This window comes from Cavia porcellus, unplaced genomic scaffold (assembly GCF_034190915.1).
Source record: "Cavia porcellus strain 051 isolate PalLab524CR breed Dunkin Hartley unplaced genomic scaffold, mCavPor4.1 scaffold_1, whole genome shotgun sequence".
Classification (NCBI taxonomy): domain Eukaryota; kingdom Metazoa; phylum Chordata; class Mammalia; order Rodentia; family Caviidae; genus Cavia; species Cavia porcellus.
The window spans coordinates 95519346-95538504 of NW_026947484.1; the positions used below are offsets into that span (position 1 = coordinate 95519346).

At 36.8% G+C, this 19159-nt stretch overlaps 1 protein-coding gene across 3 annotated transcripts in view; it reads left to right on the forward strand.

The window, feature by feature from the left end:
* Focad (focadhesin) overlaps nucleotides 1-19159 on the forward strand; it is a 298353-nt gene that overhangs the window by 269583 nt on the left and 9611 nt on the right. For 2 of the 3 annotated variants that reach the window (XM_063251882.1, XM_003472182.5), the window contains exons 36-39: nucleotides 11752-11880; nucleotides 13825-13940; nucleotides 16621-16881; nucleotides 17529-17618. In XM_063251882.1, the coding sequence (XP_063107952.1) occupies nucleotides 11752-11880; nucleotides 13825-13940; nucleotides 16621-16881; nucleotides 17529-17618 (596 nt within the window). Of the gene's footprint in view, nucleotides 1-11749; nucleotides 11881-13824; nucleotides 13941-16620; nucleotides 16882-17528; nucleotides 17619-19159 lie in introns of those variants that run through there. The other variant, XM_063251889.1, reaches the window with a different exon arrangement.

Consider the following 19159-nt stretch of genomic DNA (forward strand, 5'->3'; position numbering starts at 1 on the left):
ATGTGACTTCAGGCAAACCACCTAAGTCCTTATGCCCCAATGGCTTCTGTGAAATGGAGAAAAATAACTGAATCTTCTCTGTAGAGTTTTAAAGAAGTTATGTGTCACTGTATGCAATAGTATTTAGGAAACAAAGAATAAACCCCTTCTGTTGTAATATCAAAATGACATAGATAAAGCAATAATAATAATAATAATAATAATAAAAACCAAGGAGGTATAACTGCAGACTACTATTATTTACATTTCATTATCAGAAGAAAGTGAATATTTTTTACATATATTTAATATTAAGTATATTTTATATATATTTAGTATTAAATATATTTTACATATATTTAGTATTAAATATTAATTTCATTTTTAGAATTTATATCTTTTACCTTTTGTTTTGAAATAATTTCAGATATACAGAAAAGTCGGCAAAATTTGCAGAGAAGTTATAAACTATCTTGACTGAAAGAAGAAAACTCTCATATTCCTAAACTTCACCCAAATACCCCATTGAAGTTTCACTAACAATCTCAGTGACATCTTTAATAGAGACAGGTCTAATCCAGAATGATTCTTGCATTTCACTTGCATGTCTCTTCTATCTTTAATCTGAAACAGTTCTTCATCCTGTCACTTTCGTGATTTCACTGTTTTAAGATTAGAAGCCAATTATTTTTCTAGAATGTTCTTCAATTTGAGTTTGCCTGATATTTCTCATCTTCGAATCTGGCCAGTAATTTCTGGAAGGAAAATCAGAGGAATGGGGCTCTGCTCGTCTCAGTGTATCTCATCAGGTGGTATAAGATGTCCATCTCCCTCCACAGTGAGGTTGACCTTCATCACTTGGATAAGGAAATGTCTTTTAGGTTGTTTTATCTTGTCTAACTTAGGGGACTGTCTTAGTTACTTTTCTCACTGCTGAGACACAATACCAGACACTTAGGGTAAAAGGAGGAAATGTTTATTTTGGCTCACAGTTTGTAGAGGTCTAAGCTCATAGTTGGCAGGCTCCAAGGAAGGGTGATATAGCAGAGGAGCATCACAGAAGAGAAACAGTTCATGGCTGACAGAAGACAGGCATGCAGCAAAGCAGTAGCATAGCAAGCAGCAATGATAGCTGCCTTCTTTCTTGTCCTTCATGTTCTAAACAGACTATTCCCTCTTAGAATGGCGAGAACTCACAAGCAGTACAGGCCTTCCCATTATTCACACTCAGAACTCTGCCAAACCAATCATTGGACTAATTCACAAGTTCACACTCTTGATCCCAGCGGCACACACCCTACATCCAGCCATCTCTGGAAAGCCCTGCCTGTGGCTGCATGAGGCTTGGGGAGACATCTAGACACATGCCATAGTGGGGGGGTCATTGAGTGTGGTAGGCTACCTTGGAGCGCTAGCCAAGGCCCAGGTTTTTCCAAATGAAAAAGTCTTTTTTATCATCAATAAATATGTTACATGGAGATATTTTGAAACTTTGTAAGTATCCTATATTTCATTTTATTTTTACCCATTAGTTTTGGTGTCTAGTAATGTATCTTGCTTGAATTAATTACTACTGTGACAGTTGGCAAAAGGTGAGTTTTAAAAATTTTATTATTGCATATATATTTTTAGTAGCTGTTCTGCCATAAGGAAAAGGCTTGCCTTCCTTCTCTTTTCTCCCCCCATTTTCTCCCTTCTTTTTAAATAGTGTGGACTGTTTCCTGTTTTATTTATTATTCAATTTTACTGATTATTTCAGTCTTCAAATTGTCCCAGATTTGATCTGTAAAAGCCACCTCCACTTGCTCTTGTGACCCCATTATTTTCTGAGTTCTTCCTTACTTTGTGTCACAAGGCATTTTCTAGATTTTTTACGTAGTAGTTTCAGTTCTGTAATAGCCAGGTAACCCAGGTTCCTTTTAATGAAGAATGCTGTTTAGAAGCTAAGATCTGGGTACGTTGTGTTTCACTGTTATGGTGAACAGAGCTAGGAAATATATGTTCCGTTTCATTTCTATGTGTATTTATATATCTAGCTCTATCTATATATAATCCTGAGTTCACACCAGTGTCTGCTGTTCCAATTGTGAACCACCGGAATTTATTCTACCTTTCTTTTCATATTCCTACCTCCCTTCTCTGACGTTCACAAACTTGGCTTCTGTTATCCCCAATATATTCCCTCCTTTGCCTCGTCCACGTTATGTGACCAACCTTGTGTGCCCGCAGAGTGTCATCCTGCAGAGCTGTCTTTCTTACTCAGGTTCTCACCGCCACTGGCCGCTAACCTGCTTAGAGGCTTTCCTGCTCCCCAGGGGCCCTTGATGTTTTTGCTTCTCATACTCTGAAGGTTTGCTCTTAAGACAGAATACTTCACCAGCTTCTAGTATCTGATATTTCAAATCGGTTGTTTTCTGCATCTGTCTTGGTTGTAGAGTGGTTTGTGGCAAAGGGCAAAGTTTCTCTCAGTTGGCACAGATATGTGGTACTATAATTATCTTTGTCTCTGTTTTCTATGGACTTGGTCGAGAAAAATCCTGCTCATCTTTTACATTTTGATTTGAACACTCATTTTTTAAAAAACTCTTTTGGTGGGGGAAGATTGGGCCTTCCTTTGTGTTCTCAAATTAGATTTCATTTATTAAAATTTTAATTTTTATCAATATATGTTTTTAGTACATAATGATTACATTCATGATATGGTATTAGTATGTATACATAACTTATCTTAATTCTTTTTATGTTCCTCTACTCTCTTCTCTCTCCCCTTTCTCTGACTTCTTCATTTCAAAAGACTTTTCTGTTTTCTATTCTTTGTCTTTTATTTTGCTCTTTAATTAGACTTCTTATGTAACCATTTCTGACATATTTTTCATAGTACTTTACCTGTCTTTCATTAGACTGTAATTTCTTCAGTGAGTAGGGAGAACATATTTTACCCTGTATCTTCTATGCTATAATAGAAATCTGGCATGTGATAGTATTCAAGTACTTGTTAGTTTATACCGTTAATTATTTATACATGTGTGGGTACATATACACACACACACAATAATCTGTGGATAATCTGAATCATCTCTAGCAACACTGACAGTGGAGAAAGTGAAGACATGTCTGTGTCACACGAACAATGTTTTGGAATTAGAGGATATATAGACCCCTGTTAGTCTGGTCATTACTAGCCTTTTTCCCATGAAGTAGTTATGATATGCACTGTGACACTGAGATCCGATCCTCTGATTCTCTCTGTAGCCAAAGTAGGTTGTAATTCATTATATTCAGATATGCCATTGATAGCTTTGAGTATCAAATGAATAAAAGATTTAAAGCAACTTTATAACTTTAAAACATCTGGATCTTTTTAACAATTAGCCATAGGCATTCTGTTTCAAATCCATTGCTCATAAAGCATTCCAGTGTTTCTTCTTATCTATGACACTCGTTTGGAAAGACAGAGCTCTGAAATAAAAAAAAGTGATCATTCCTCTTTATAGATTTGGATTCTTTTATTCAATGCTAAAGATCCCTGGAGAAAGAAATAGTAACTGTGCTTTCCATGAGTTTGAGACTCCCTTTCTTCTATACCTCCCCCAAATGCCTGGAACTGCCAAATAGTTTCTTTGTTACTTAAAAGTTTTTATATATCTCTCCATTCCATTTTATATCAGAATTTGTTCCCTGCAAATGCAGTGGAAATTTTTGTGACTCTAGTTATGTTACCCAGCCCAAATTCTCTACCCTTTAAATTGTAGAAGATTTATTGCATTATAGCACTACATACTTTTAACTCTGTTCTCCATTTTATAGTTTCTTCTCATTTTTGACACCTGGTTATATATCAGGTCATTCTAGTGAATATAGAAACAACACGTAAAGTTATAGAAAAGTGGAGTCATTAATGAAGAAAGTTCTCTTGTCTTGTCAGAAGAGAGCTCATTGTATAAGCAGTAAAACATCTAAGAAATGATCATATTTGTCAGAGGGTCTTGGTATTAGAGGACAGGTTGAATACCTTTTCCTGGTTCTGTAGGTCCTCTAGAAACTGCAAAATTTCTGTAGTGAACTCTGTTCAAAGATTTGGAATAAAATTTTATGTAATTTTGAAAGCACTTGATTTTTTAAAATAATACAAATTTGCTTTGAAGTAATAATTTCCAATATGGAATTGTATACGTGTTTTTTTGTTTTTGTTTTTGTTTTTGTTTTTTATTTTGAGACAGGGTCTTGCCATGCAGTTCAGGCTGGTCTCGAACTCACTTTATCTCAGGCTGTTCTCAAACTCACAAGGATCCTCCTTCTTCAGCCTTCTGAGTGCTTGGATTACAGGCATGTGCCACCATGCTCAGCCTAATGTATCTTAATAGGAAACATGTTATTCTATGTAATTCTATGTTATTCCTGACAGATATTCAGGAGTACTTACTATAATGTTTTGCCACTTCATGAGGCTGTTTCTATGAATCATGTTATCAAAACGACCCTAAAAAGAAAAATTAATTTTGGGGATTTTTGTGTGTGAAATCAAACACTCCAGTTTGCAGCAGACATTATGTAGAAATATCTGTCAGAAATGTACAATCAGCATTGCATTATGTGAGCAGCCAACCAGTTAGTGCCTGTCATGTTATTTTTAATCACAGAATTGATCATATCTGATTTTGCCTTGTTTAATTTGTTCTGTCACTAGAATATAAGTTCTATGAGCATACGACCTGTTCTGTCTTGTTCAGCTATCTGTACTGCTGGCAGTGGTACCTGATTTTTGATGAATATTCAAAAAATGTTCAACTGGATATGTTTCTTTGTCAGATGGTAATGGTTAACTCCTTGACTGTATTTCCTGTATCCCTAGTATTATATCTAAAGGTGAACAGAAGTAAAGCAACAATTACTGGTAGCAACATAGAAAAGGGGTGGGTATCTTCAGTCTTAACAGTTTTGAAAACCAAAACAATGTTAGAGGCAAAATATTGGAAAGCGAACTTACAGAAAAACTACCAGTTTTACCTTCCTCTGTTCACAGGAAGAAGCAGCTGAGCCTTAGGAGGCACGTGAGTGGCTGGCTTCATGGAGAAGACATTCTGAATGTGGAGACTGTTCTGGTTGCGTTTTAGAGTAGAGTCAGTGGTGGTTAGCACATTCATATCATTGTACTGCTGTTGTCACAGTCTCCTTCCAGAACATTCTCATCACCCCAGAAAGAAACCTTAAGCCGACTGAATAGTTACCATCTTTTTACTCTTTCCCCTATCCTTTAGCACCCAATAATGTGCAAATTCTGTCTCTACGGATTTGCCTTTTCTGCGTATTTTATTGGAATGGAATCATGTTTGGCCTTTTCTAACTAGCTTCTTTCACTCAGCATAATGTTTGCAAGGTTCAGCTATTTTGCTGTGGGCAGCACTACTTCATTCCTTTTTACAGCTGAATTACGACCTATTGCATGGATTATGCCATATTTTATCTGTTTATCAGTTATGGAATTTGGGTTTTTACCTTTTGCTATTGGAAATAGTGTTGCTTTTAGTATTTGTGCACATGTTTCTGTTTGAACACCTGTTTTCAATTCTGATTGTAGCTGAAGTTGTATCTCATGTGATTTTGGTTTGCATTTCCCAATGACTAATGATACTGAGTAGTTTTTTTCATGTTCTTGTTGTTCATTTGTATATTTTCTTTGGAGAATTATCTTCAAAGTAATTGACTATATTTTTTTAACAATTAGTTTGCCTTTTTTGTTGAGCTGTAAGAGTTCTTTGTATATTCTAGGTACTAGACCCATATTTATTATTTGCTAATTCTCTCATTCTGTAGGTTGTCTTTTTACTTTTTTGATAATATCTTCTGATGCACAAAAGTTCTTAATTTTGATAGAGTCCAAAGTGTCTATTTCTTTTTTGTTGCTCATGTTTTTAGTGCATATGTAAGAATACATCCTAAATCCAGAGTTGAAGATTTACTCCTATATTTCTTCAAAGAGTTTGATTGGTTTTATTGTTTTTTTATACATATATTTTATTTTACCCTTTTTTAATTAATACATGCTTGCAGTACATGAGTACATTCATTTAAGGGAATTGCTTTTACATTTCAATTAGTTCGTTCTGAGTTAATTTTATGGATATTGTTTTGTAGATACTGAACTTCTGTTTCGTACTTCAATATCTACTTGACTTTGTACTATTTGTTGAAGATATCACTGTTTTCCCCAGCGAATGGTTTTGGCATCACTGTGGAAAAAATAATTGTATCTAAATGCATAGGCCTATGTTTAAACTCTTAGTTTCATTATGTTGGTCTGTAGGTCCTGTCCTTTAATGGGCCTATACAACACAATTTTCTAAGGTGTGACTTCTTTTTTTTTTTTTACCTTTCTTGGTACTAGGGATCGATCTCACCACCTTGTGCTTACCAGGCAGATGCTGAGCCACTGAGCAGTATGCCAAGCCCTACCACACACTTTTGATTAGTGTATCTCTGCATAATAGTAAGTTTTAAAATTGGTGTGTGTGTGAATACTCCAATTTTTTTCCTTTTTTTTTTTGGTACTAGTGATCGAGATCACTACCACACACACTTGCAAGGCAGGCACTTATGCCTCTAAGCTAAACCCCTGGCCCTCCAGTGTTTTCTTTTTCAAGATTGTTTTGGCTATTTGGACCCCTACAATTCCATATAAATTTGAAGATTTGCTTATTCCATATTAATCTGAAGATTCACTTTTCTATTTGTGCCAAAAATGCCCTTGGAATTTTGATAGGGATTACATAGAATTCATATATCATGTTGAGTACTAATTATCGTCTTCTTTTTGTTTTTTGTTGTTGTTGTTGTTACTATTGTTTTTGTTTGTCTTTTTGAGATAGGGTTTCACTATGCAGTTCAGGCTGGCCTTGAACTCAGTTTGTAGACCTGGCTGGCCTCGAGCTCACAGTGATCCTCCTGCCTCAGCCTCCCATGTGCTGGGATTACAGGTGTGTGCCACTACATCTGGCTTATACCTCTCATTAAATATGATGTTAAATATTCCAGTTCATGACCAGATTTCTTTCCATTTAATTAAGACTTTTTAAATCTCCTTCAGTAATACGTTGTACTTTCGAAATATAAGTCTTTTGTTTGGGCTAAATTTATGTCTCTTGTGTTTCACTTTGGGCCCTATTGCAAGTAGAATTGTCTCTTAAATTCCTTTTCTAATAATCCACTGTTGGAATAGAGAAACAACTAAATTTTGTGTATTGATCCTATACCCTTACTTTCAGTTTTTTCTATATATAGGATCATGTCATCTACACAACAGTTTTACTGCTTTCTTTCTAATCTCAATGTCTTTTAGTTTTTCTTTCCTAATTGTTATGACTAGAACATCTGTACAAAGTGAGGAAAGTGGACGTCTTGTCTTGCTCCTGGCTGTATAGGAAAAGCCTTTCATCACTGGATATGATGTTAGCCATGGATTTTTCACAAATGCTTTTTATCATGTTGAAATAATTCAATTTTAATTTTAGTTTTTTGAATATATTTTTTTAATTAGGAAAGGTGTATACCAATTGAAAGCCTACCTGGTTTTCAAGTTCTCTTCATTCTATTAAAGTTTATTTCATTGATTTTCTTAGGCTGAACAACCTATGAAACCTAGGATAAATTCTGTTTGATCTTGGCATGTATTCCTTTTAATCATGTTTGCCATGTTTTTTAAAAATTATTTGCTCCTATATTTATAAAGAATATTGTGTTTCATTTTCTTAACGATATTTTTGTCTGGCTTGGTATTAGCTAATGCCAGTCTCATGAGTTAGGACAGTCCTTTTCTTTTTAAGAAGAAATTAAAAAGGATTGATATTTATTAAGTCTTTAATATAATTCATCAATGAACCTTTCTGGTTCTGGATTTTTCTCTGTTGAGGGATTTTGGATTTATCTATACTTGTTATAGGACTGATCATACTTTCAGTTACTCAGTTTTGGTAATTTGTGTGTTTCTAGATATTTTTCTACTTAAATTATCTCAGTATATACTTTTTCTTAGTATTGTTTTATAATCCTTTTTGTAAGGTCAATAGAAATACATATACTTTCTTATTTTTATTCATTTATGTTTTTCTTTCTATTCTCAGGCTAGGTAAACATTTTAAATTTTATTTAAGATTTGTTTTTTGGTTTTGTTAGTTCTGTTGATTTTCTATTATACATTGTGTTATCTGGACTCTCAATTTTATTAATTCTTTCCTTCTGATAATTTTGGTTATATATGCTATTGTTTTCATAGTTCCTTGAGATACAAATTTGTACATTGATTTGAGTTCTTTGTACTTTTAGAAATATAGACATTTATTGCTGTAAATCTTCTCAGAGCATTGCTTTTGTTGCATCCTGTAAGTTTTGGTATTTTGTATTCTGACTTTAATTTGTCTCAATAATTTTCTAATTTTTATGTGATTTCTTTGTTGATAGAGTACATTTGAAATTTCCAGTTTTCCCAGAAATCTGCTATTGATTTCTAGCTCCATTGCATTAATTCTTTCCCAAAGATCCCATTCTAAAATACTATTGTCATTTTAATTAATGAATCAAGCTAACAACATGTGAAATTTGGGGAGCACACTCAAACTATAGTAATCCACAAAGCACGAGAGCAGTGACGCTAGCAATTTGAATATGCCGAAGACAAGCCGTACAGTGCTCCCAACTGTCATCTCAGAGTAGCTGTTGGAAGAACAATAAGTACAGATTAATAAGATAATTGTGTGTGTATGTGTGTGTAAGAGAGAGAGAGAGGGAGAGGGAGAAAGAGTGAGACAGAGACTATCCTCATAAGGTGTATTATGTTTTATTGCTCCATTTGTTCTGTTTTGCTAGTTAATTTGTGACAGTGTCTCATTTATAAATTAAACTATCATAGGTATGTATGTATAAGAAAACTGAAAGTATGGTACATATGCTATAGTTTGAAGCAGTGTACACTTTCAGGCATCCTCTGGTGGTCTTAGAATTTGTCCCCCTTGGATGAAGGGGACAATGTGTTTTATTTACATTTCAGTGGACTTTTGGATCACTCACACCACTTAGCTCTTGTGAATAGTACTGCTATGCACATGAATGTGCAAATATTTCCTCAGGACACTGCTTTCAGTTCTTTTGGACATATATCAAGAAGTGGGATTGTAGAATCTTAAGACAATTCTACTTAGACTTCTTTGAGGAACTGCCATACTGTTTTCCATGGTGGGTATGCCATTTTAAAATCCCTCCAACAGTGCACAAGTGTTCCAGTTTCTCTGTATCTTTGCCAGTGTTAGTTATTTTCTGGTCTTTTTGTTGCTTGCTTTTAGCATAGTTATGCTAATGGTGAAGTGATATCTGTGTCATTGTGATCTCCATTGTTTCAGTGTTCAGATGATGTTGGGCATCTTTTCATATGTTGCTGGACATTTGTGTATCATCTTTGGAGAAATGTCCTTTCAAGTTCTTGGCCCAGTTTGTGTATGAGTTTTCACTGGCTGTTTTGTTTTAGTTGATTCTACTGCCTCTGCTTCTTTCCACTTCCACTTCTGTGTTTTTCAGTATCTGCTGATTCTGCCTCTACTCATTTTCCCTGTCATCTCCTTTCTGCAGCTCTTTGCCCTTTTGCTGTCTCTGCTCTTTTCCCATCCACCCTCTGCTGCCTCTGTCTCTGCTTCTCCTTCGTCCTGTGCTTCTCCTTTTGGTACCTGGTGGTTGCTTTCCTGACTTTGCTTCCACTTTTGTTTTCCTGGTCCTCACTATCTGCTGATTCTTTTCCTCTTTCTAATGATTCTGTCTCTGTTTCTTCTTTGTCCTATGCTTCTCCATTATGCAGTTGTTTCCTTTTTTGCTGACTCTGCTTTCACTTATGCTTTCCCACTTTGTCTGAGATTCGTTCCCCTTTCTGCTGACTCTGCCTCCGCTTCTCCTTGGTCCCGTGCTTCTCCTTTCTTCAACTAGTTGTCCTTTGTGCTTACTCTGCTTTCACTTTGGCTTTCTTGCCTTGCACCGTCTGCTGAGTCTGTTCTCGTTTCTACTGATTCTGTGTCAGCTTCTCCTTTTCCCCCTGCTTCTCCTTTTTGCAGCGGTTTCCCGTTACTGAGCTGATTTCCCCGTTGCACCGTCTGCTGAGTCTGTTCTCATTTCTGCTGATTCTGTGTCAGCTTCTCCTTTTCCCCTTGCTTCTCCTTTTTGCAGCGGTTTCCCGTTACTGAGCTGATTTCCCCGTTGCACCATCTGCTGAGTCTGTTCTCGTTTCTACTGATTCTGTGTCAGCTTCTCCTTTTCCCCCTGCTTCTCCTTTTTGCAGCAGTTTCCCATTACTGAGCTGATTTCCCCGTTGCACCGTCTGCTGATCTGTTCTCGTTTCTACTGATTCTGTGTCAGCTTCTCCTTTTCCCCTTGCTTCTCCTTTTTGCAGCGGTTTCCCATTACTGAGCTGATTTCCCCGTTGCACCGTCTGCTGATCTGTTCTCGTTTCTACTGATTCTGTGTCAGCTTCTCCTTTTCCCCCTGCTTCTCCTTTTTGCAGCGGTTTCCCATTACTGAGCTGATTTCCCCGTTGCACCGTCTGCTGAGTCTGTTCTCGTTTCTACTGATTCTGTGTCTGCTTCTCCTTTTTCCCTTGCTTCTCCTTTTTGCAGCGGTTTCCTTTTACTGAGCTGATTTCCCCGTTGCACTGTCTGCTGAGTCTGTTCTCGTTTCTACTGATTCTGCCTCTGTTTCCTTTTTCCATCTTCTCCCTTCTACAGCTGTTTGTCCTTTTGCTGACTTTGCTTTTACTTCTGCTTTGCCCTTTTCCACTGTTTTCTGATTCTGTTTCTGCTGATTCTGCCTCCACACGTTCTTTTCCTATGTTTCTCTTTTCTGCAGCTGTTTGTTCTGCTTCTACCTCTGTGTCTGCCTGTTTAAATTTCTTCTCATTCTGGTGCTTTATTTGCTGATCTTGGCCTGCTCCTCATTTTCCTACAGGTGATTTTCCTTTTTTCTTTCTTTGTCTTTAATGTTTCCCTTTTGGTGCTCTGACTGCTCTTCCTGCTGATGCTGATTTGTCTTTTGCTGCAGCGTTTGCTTTTCCTTCTTGTTCTTCTACATGTTTATATGCTGTTTATGACCATTATACTTTAACTTTTCTGTGTCCTTTAATATCACCTCCCATCCTGACTACATTTTATATTCTGCTTAACTCTCAGTTTTACAAACCCCCCCCCCAGAAGAGAATATGGCATTAAAGTAATGGTACTAGCTGATGGTAATAAGTAAGTGGCTAGCCCATGGATTAGCCATTGTTCGGTTGTTGCTTACCTCTAGAACAGTCATTGTGGCACAGGTTAGGAAGCAAAAGAAGTAAAGAATCACATGGAACAGAATGAGTTAGGGCCACAGGGGCTGTGGGTAATCCATAATCCTTGGAAGGGCATTAGAGTAAGTGGGCAGTGAGGGAATAATATTGAATAAGTTGCTCTCTTTAAAAAAAAAAAACTGGATAAAAAGACATAGGAATGTGGAGGACTGCTAGATAAAAGTGTGGAATATTTCTGTGCAGATAAGAGAGAAAGATTAGAGATGAGAAAGAACAAGGCAGAAAGATTTTGTAGCAAGTAGAGTTGAGATTCAAAGCACAGAATTAAAGAGTTGGACACAATTGAATATTGACATCAAATTCTTTGAAACCTAAAGAAAGAAGGGAAAGTTGACATTTTCCCCTCTCTTGATGCTGCCAAGGTGATGTTTGTCTTGTTTTGGTTTGGTTTTTACTGTCTGTTACAGGTCCTGAAGCTGTGCCTCCTTCCCTTCTCAAAATAGTGATGAAACCCATAGCAACTGTTGGAGAAAGTTACCAATATCCTCCTGCGAACTGGGCTGCACTTCTCTCACCACTTATGAGGCTAAATTTTGGTAAATATCATTGTATTTGGGTCACTGAATTTTCCTTTAAAATATAACAAGGTAGAAAAATAGACTGCATCACAGTCCTGAGGTTTCTCATCTTAGATGGGGTAGCTGGATTACTCTTACTAAGGCTTTGAGTTCCAGCAGCTAAGAGAGGAGAGGATGCATAAGGACACAGACATCAAAAACAGCACCTGAGTGGGGTGTGCATCTTGCTTGGTGGTAATCATACTTCTAGAGCTGTAGCTTTCAACAAAGCACTGTGTGCAATGCTCTCATAGTTTTCTGTTGTTAATGTAAAAACTTAACACAGGCTTAGTACCTCAGAATAAAGTTGATTATCTTATAACTCATTAGGCCAGAAGTACAACATGATTCTCACCAAACTAAATTCAAGGTACTAGCAGAGCAGAACCTTGCTCTGGGGGGAAAATCCATTCCTTTCTTTTTCCAGCCTCTAGTGGCCCCCCACATCCTTGACTTGTAGCCCCCTTTTCCATCTACAAAACAAACTATGAATGGCTGAGGCCTTCTCACACTGCCCTTTTTCTGGTTCTGCAGCTAGAAAAGATTTTCTGTGTTTAAAGACTGTTGTGAGTAATGAGCCCACCTAAATGATCCAGGATAATCTCCCAGTCTCAAGATCTTTAACCCTAATCACATCTCTAAAGTTCACTTGCATGTAGGGTAATATATTTGTAGGTTCCAGGGATTAAATGTGGATATGATTGGGGTGCACTATTCTGCCCACCAGAGATTCTTGGTGGTGAGTGGCAAAGGGAGTACACACCAGCACCTCTTCTTTACCTACTGCAGCCGCTCTTATAACAAATAGAATTATCACATGCAATTATAATTTCATATGCTTGCTTCCTGCCACAATTCCAGAGTGAGGGAGCAAGAGAGGGAACTGGACAATTTAAACAGTGTTGTAAAATTGTGTATGTACATTTGCCGTAGCTTCTGTTTCACTTATAGTAGATACTGACTTATCTGTGATGTACAGAATGACTTTATAATATAATAATGTTTGGTTCCTTTTACATGAGAAACCCAAAATATAAACAAAAAGCAAAATAAAAAAACAGATCACAGGAAGTAAGGAGATGTATTTTCTTCAGATGGGAAGGGGTAAAGAGATGGAGAGGCAAGGAAAGAAAGAAAGGAGAATAAAATAAAAAAAGAATTCAGATCTTCTATGTGTGTGCACCAACTCGTCACAAAGAATGTAATTATTATGTACTGCAAACATGTAGAAGTAAAAATTAAAACTGAAAAAAAGAGATAAAGATGTTTATGATTATACACATTTTTGTTTTGGTACTGGGAATCAAACTCAGAACCTTGCACTTGCCAGAGAGGTGCTTGTGCTGCTGTGCTATATCCCTGGTCCTCTATATACATTTTTTTGGTAAATGTTTTTATTCAAATTCAATTCATGTCTTATACATATGATGGCGCCCTATTGGGTAGAAAAAAATATCATTGGAAAATAAATCTACTAAATGGGCCTCAGACTACTGAAAAGACCTGATCACCAAAGGAGGTGGCTATATCTGTAAGCTACCAGACATACACAGATTTCTTTCTGTGTTGAACAGGAAGTGGACAGGAACAGAAAAATAGGGACCAAGAGGCTTCTAGCTAGAATGTCTTTATGTTTTCCTCATCCATTTCTCATATTTTTATTAGTGGTTGGTTCTCTAGCTACCATAAGAGGAATTTCCCTGGCTATTTAAGGTCATTGCCATTTCCAAGACTTGAGACTGTGACATCTTTGGAGACATTCTTTGTCTCATCACTAATACGGTCTCTTTCCTTTTGCTTTATTAAAGTTCTGCCACTTGCAGAAGTTACCTAAGCAGATGCTTTGATGTGGACATTAAAGCCTCAGAATGAGTCAGAGAAGCCACCATGGTCTAGAGATTCTCTTCCTTTCTTCTGTTCCAGGTGAAGAGGTGCAGCAGCTATGCCTTGAAATCATGGTGACCCAGGCGCAGACCTCTCCAAGCGCAGCTGCGCTGTTGGGCTTGTGGGTGATGCCACCACTCATCAATGGTTTGAGTGTATGTAGTAGTTAAGGGTGTTCAGTAAAAGGAAGGCAAAGTTTTTTGGAGAAAATGAGCATTTGCTCAAAATCAAGAGTGGATAAAAGAGATTTTATAAAAACTGAGTTTGGTGGTAGCTGGCCCGTGGCTTGGAAAATGGTGTGTTTCACCATTGCCATTCCCATTTATATTTTAGCTATCATTTATTAAAAAAAAAAAAAAAGGTAAATGTGACCAGAGGTATTAAAGCTTCTCACTCAAGATGAGGCAACTAGAAATATATGAAGTTATCTGGATCTATATTTGATTATATGGTATCCATTGTTGTTTCAGGGGTTCTAAGAAACAGGCAAATTCACTTGCACTGGACTCACCCATATGACTCATCCACATAATGAGTTAAGATGAGCTTTAACGAGGTAGCAGTTAAGGTGAGCCTGGAAGGCTTGGTAAGATTTGGTTAAGAATCAAGTCAGAGCCACTAAGGAGAAGTAGGTGTGAGAGTGTAAGTAGAAAGAGTGAAACTCTCTGCTGGGGTGTTCAGCTCGCATGAAGCCCAACCTGGCATTTTAATAGAGAAGAGAGAGTGAGCACTTCCAGGTATAGGTGGGAATAGACAGGAAGAGCACAATAAGAATGTGTACACGTGTGATGGTAGTAATTTTGTGTATATTTCAAGCTCAGATAAATGGATTCCATAATTTCAAATGTTTACCAGCTGATTATAAAGTAAATACTCTTCATCTTTGAATTCTTTTCAAAATCGGGTTTTCAGTTCTAGGTGGCTTTAATTCTCAAAAGTAGTGCAAAGCTCTCTAATTATTTTCCCAATCTTTGTATCTAGTCCAAAGACTAGATACATCGATTTTATGGCTTTTTTTAGCCTCTTGTATTGCTTTTTATCTTCTTACACTGAAGGTGCATGTCACTGTGGTCCGCATCCTTTCTGTCCGTCTTATCATTACCCCACCTTGTCACTCCAAGTGGCTCCCATCTACCTGCCATTTACTGAGTTCTTGTTAGGGACCCAGTACCTGTTAGCACCCAGTGTGTAATAATAGACATTCAGTTTAATCTCTACAGTTCTAACAGATCAATGTTTTAAATAACTTTATTGAGTTATAATTTTATAGTCCCTAAAAATAACCCTTGTAAGTATAAACTTTTAGTTTTAGTACATTGGAGTTTTCAGTCATTTCTAAGAATATTTCTACCATACGTTTCATAGTGTGTTTTTAATCTGTACTCCCAACCCCAATCCCAGACCACCACTAATCTTTTGTCTATAATGTTGCCTTTTTAAAAAGAATTTGTATATACATTTAAATCTCATATATATAGGAAATTCTTTAGAGTATAATATGGTTTCTGTTGTATCTGACTTATTTTACTTCTGAGACGTGCGTTTTATAATTTCCGCTTTATAGGTTGATAAACTGAGACAAATGGAGGTCAGGTAAAGTTTGCATAGTTAACAAATAAGAGTTAAAAATCTAACTGACCCCAAAGCCCATTTTGTTAACTCTTGCTTTCTTTTGAACCAAGTATATCTTGAATAGCCTGTTTTACTGAACTTTGGACATTTTTCTACATTTCCTTTTTAGATTTCTGCAGCTCTGCACTTGTCTTTGGTTATGAATCTTTCCTTTTATCTTTATTAGTTAACAAGTTTTAAAATTTATTTTCTGACAAAATGATCTGAAATGACATATTTAAAAGGACCTCTTCATTATTGGTATGTCTCTTGGTTTTTGTTTTTCTTTTCTGTGTTTTTTTCTCTCTTCAAAATAACAAAATGAAAAAACTAAAATGAGCTCTTCAGATAATTGATGACAACTGCATGAAATTCTTTTGAAAAGTTACTGATTTTGTTTTTTTATACTTTTTTTCTATTTGCTGTCCTTCGGTATCATAAGACTTTTTGAAGGACAGTTTCTTAAATCCTCTGTCAGAGAGCAGAGCTGAAACCCTCCTTGAGTCTCTGAACTCCTAGAACCCTTGGTTAGTTCCCCATGCTCAGCTAGTGGTTCTTTGGGAGCAGTTGCCTCCGCATACTAGTTCTGCTTATTACTTCCTTATGTTTCCTTAGAAGAACAAATTACTTATATTAAATGCTCTGTTGAGTTGATTTCCAGAAAATGAGCTTTTCATCTTTAGGGGCATTTCTTGCTGGAGAATGTGATCTTTTAAAACTGAGCAGCAATGGTCATGTATTTTTAGAAGGAGCATTTTATTCTCTCCTTTGAAAAGATCCTAAGTTTAAACTGAGTGTTCCACAGACAGTCTGGCAAACATCACATACACACCAGTCACTCTGGATCAGAAGTAACTGCAACAGACTTACTCCTGTTGGTGACCTGTTTAGCCACGAAGCTATGGGAAAATGAGGGAGGGGGAGGAGCTGGCCTTTTTTTCTTGAGTCTACCCACAGGCACAGTGATAACATAGAGCAGTGGGGGACCACAGCAGGCACACAGAATCCCCTTTGTGAGCATATAAGCCAAATCACCCCAGCATCATCAAAGCTGTAGAACATTCAGATTTGATTGTGGTGCCAGCATTTTGTAATACATAAGTGGGTTTTGGGTTGCAGTTGGGTGCTTGTCTCTAAAAGGTTCACCATCACCAGCCTAGAACTTTGAATACCGCAAACCCAGATGCACCTGTTTATACTCGACCTCTTCTGCTTTACTTCCAGGTGAATATCAAGAAATACCTCCTGGTATCTGTGCCTGTCTGGATAAAACATGTTACTGATGAACAGATTCAGAGTTTTGTTGAAAACTTCCTGGTGGCAGTTTTTAGAGCAGATTCCCCACTGTACAATCCTGAGTTATGCCTAAGTGCCTTACAGGGTCTGAGCCAGGCTATGAAACTGCCTAGCCCTACCCATCACCTCTGGAATCTGCTCTGTGAAGCTACTGGGAAGATTTTTGACCTTCTGCCAAATAAGATTGGGGTGAGGAACAAAAATGTTTACATTCCTGACAGTTTAAGTTTGGGCTTTTTTTAAAAGCCTTTTTGGCAAAGTGGGAGGTGTATGTTTTAAAAATATGGGGGTGGGAGAGAGACTAGCAAGAAATAACTACAAACTTCACTAGAAGTGTGTTTGCTTCCAAGATCTGAGTTGAGACTTAGTGTTTGGAACCAGAATTTTGAGCGTGCTTACAAGCAGGCTAACCAGCATTGCACCAGGAAATATTTGCTGTTAGCCCTTTTTACCCAGATACCTGTAAAAGATCAACAAACAAATCTTTATTCTTTGCAACTGGAGAGTCATGGGGCATACAGTTCAATACATCGTTTATATAAAATAGCTTACCATTAACTCCCCAGTTAGACACTTGAAGTAAATGCTTACAAAGAAATTAAAAATCCCCTTTAAAAATCGAATTCTGATAAGCAGAAAAAATACAGGCCAAAAAGTACCCAAAGCAACTGGAAAGATGCTCTTAAAGAAAATTGACTATATATGTTCTGGTTTGGTTAAAATTAAAATCTCATCAAGGGCTGTTCACTGTGATAACAGTTTGTCACAATGTTGAGAATAGACTTATTCTTGTTTTACACTGTATATTGATATGCTTGGGATTTTTCTTTTAACAGAGAAATTGCTTAGAGCTGTATATCATTTTGGCAAAGTGCCTCTCAGAAATGACAGATGATGATGCCAGCAGATTTTCCCAAATTACTAAGGTAATAACAAATCTCTCTCTCCCTCGTCTCTGTCTCTGTCTCTCTGTTTCTGTCTGTCTCCATATATGAAGAAATTACAGTCGAAAAAGTGACTATACTGTCCTTTTGACTAAAGGTAGTTTAGCTTTGTATTTGTTACTGGTTAACTTCAGAAAATTGTCTTTCTCTTTCACTGTGAGGTCTAACACCCAGCCTGCTACTGAGATTGGTACGTGTTATATAAATGGATAGATAGATAGATAGATAGATAGATAGATGAGTAACTTTTTAAGTCCAATTTATTTCACTTTATCAAAACCTATAGATAACTTCTTCAAAGCAAAACTAGTAAGAATAGGAACATTCTGGCCAAAGAACTTTCTAGTGCATGGAAGGCATAAATAAATAGTTCTGTCCTCATGTTTGTATTTTTGTACTCAGTGCTCTTCTTTGGGAATGTAGATGAGCAGTTGAAAAGCCAGCGCTGTTAGCCCTGACACAGAATAATTTAGAAGTACCCCTTACCTAGTCAAATGATGAATGAGCAGAAAGTAGTGTTTCAGTAAAGTTGCTGTATTATGTAAATATAAAATGTTTTATTAAATTTAAGTTGCAGATAAGCAGTAAAATTTTTGTAGCATAACTGCATCCCAATTGACATACTTATTTGAATGCAACCTTGTATACAACTAATACTATTACTCCCCGCCTCTCACACAAATAACTGGTAGACATCTTGTTATTTATGATTATGGCAGGTTTACTTAATCAGCTGGATCCTTGACTTTCTGTATGATATAGTAGTAGACTTTGAGACCAGTGGCATCAGTGCTGTCTGCTAACAGACTAGAAATGTGAATTTTCAAGCCCACTCCATGTTAACTTCATTAGGAACTCTAGAGGTAACACCTAGGAGTCTGTTCTAACAGTCTTTCCAGATGAGGCTGGTGTGTACTAAGGTTGACAGCCACTGTTCAGAGTACTTGGAGTATCGGTATTTTGTAGATTACTGTATTTTAAACAGTTACGGTATAAGGAAGTGTTAAGAGATGGATTACAGTCTCACTGCTCAGATATGAAGTCCAACTCTGCATTTTATTAGCATATGAACCTTGTTAAGCTTCATAACCGCTCTCTGCCTTAGCTTCCCCATCTATAAAGGGAAAACGATAGCATCTACTGCTTAGTGTTCTCTTGAGAATTAAATGACTTAAAACATGTTAAGTACATGAAACAGTTCAAGAACTTAGTAATTATTTATTATAATTATATTTATGTAACTAAATACTGCATATCCTGTTTTTACATTCACATAATATAGTAGGAAATACTGCCTGTGATTTACTTTTTGGGACCTAGAGTTAAAGGTCGCTGTGTTGTTTGGGTTGCTAATGTACCATTCAGAACATTGGCACTAAAATGTACTAAACTGCTTCCTGATGTCCCCTAAAGAATTAGTCTGTTCCACTGAGGCCAGAGTTTTCTATTTCTTTTGCTGGAAAGAATGGAAATAAGAAGTAGTGCTAAAAGGCCAGGCCTTCTAAATTCCAGCTGTTACTGTC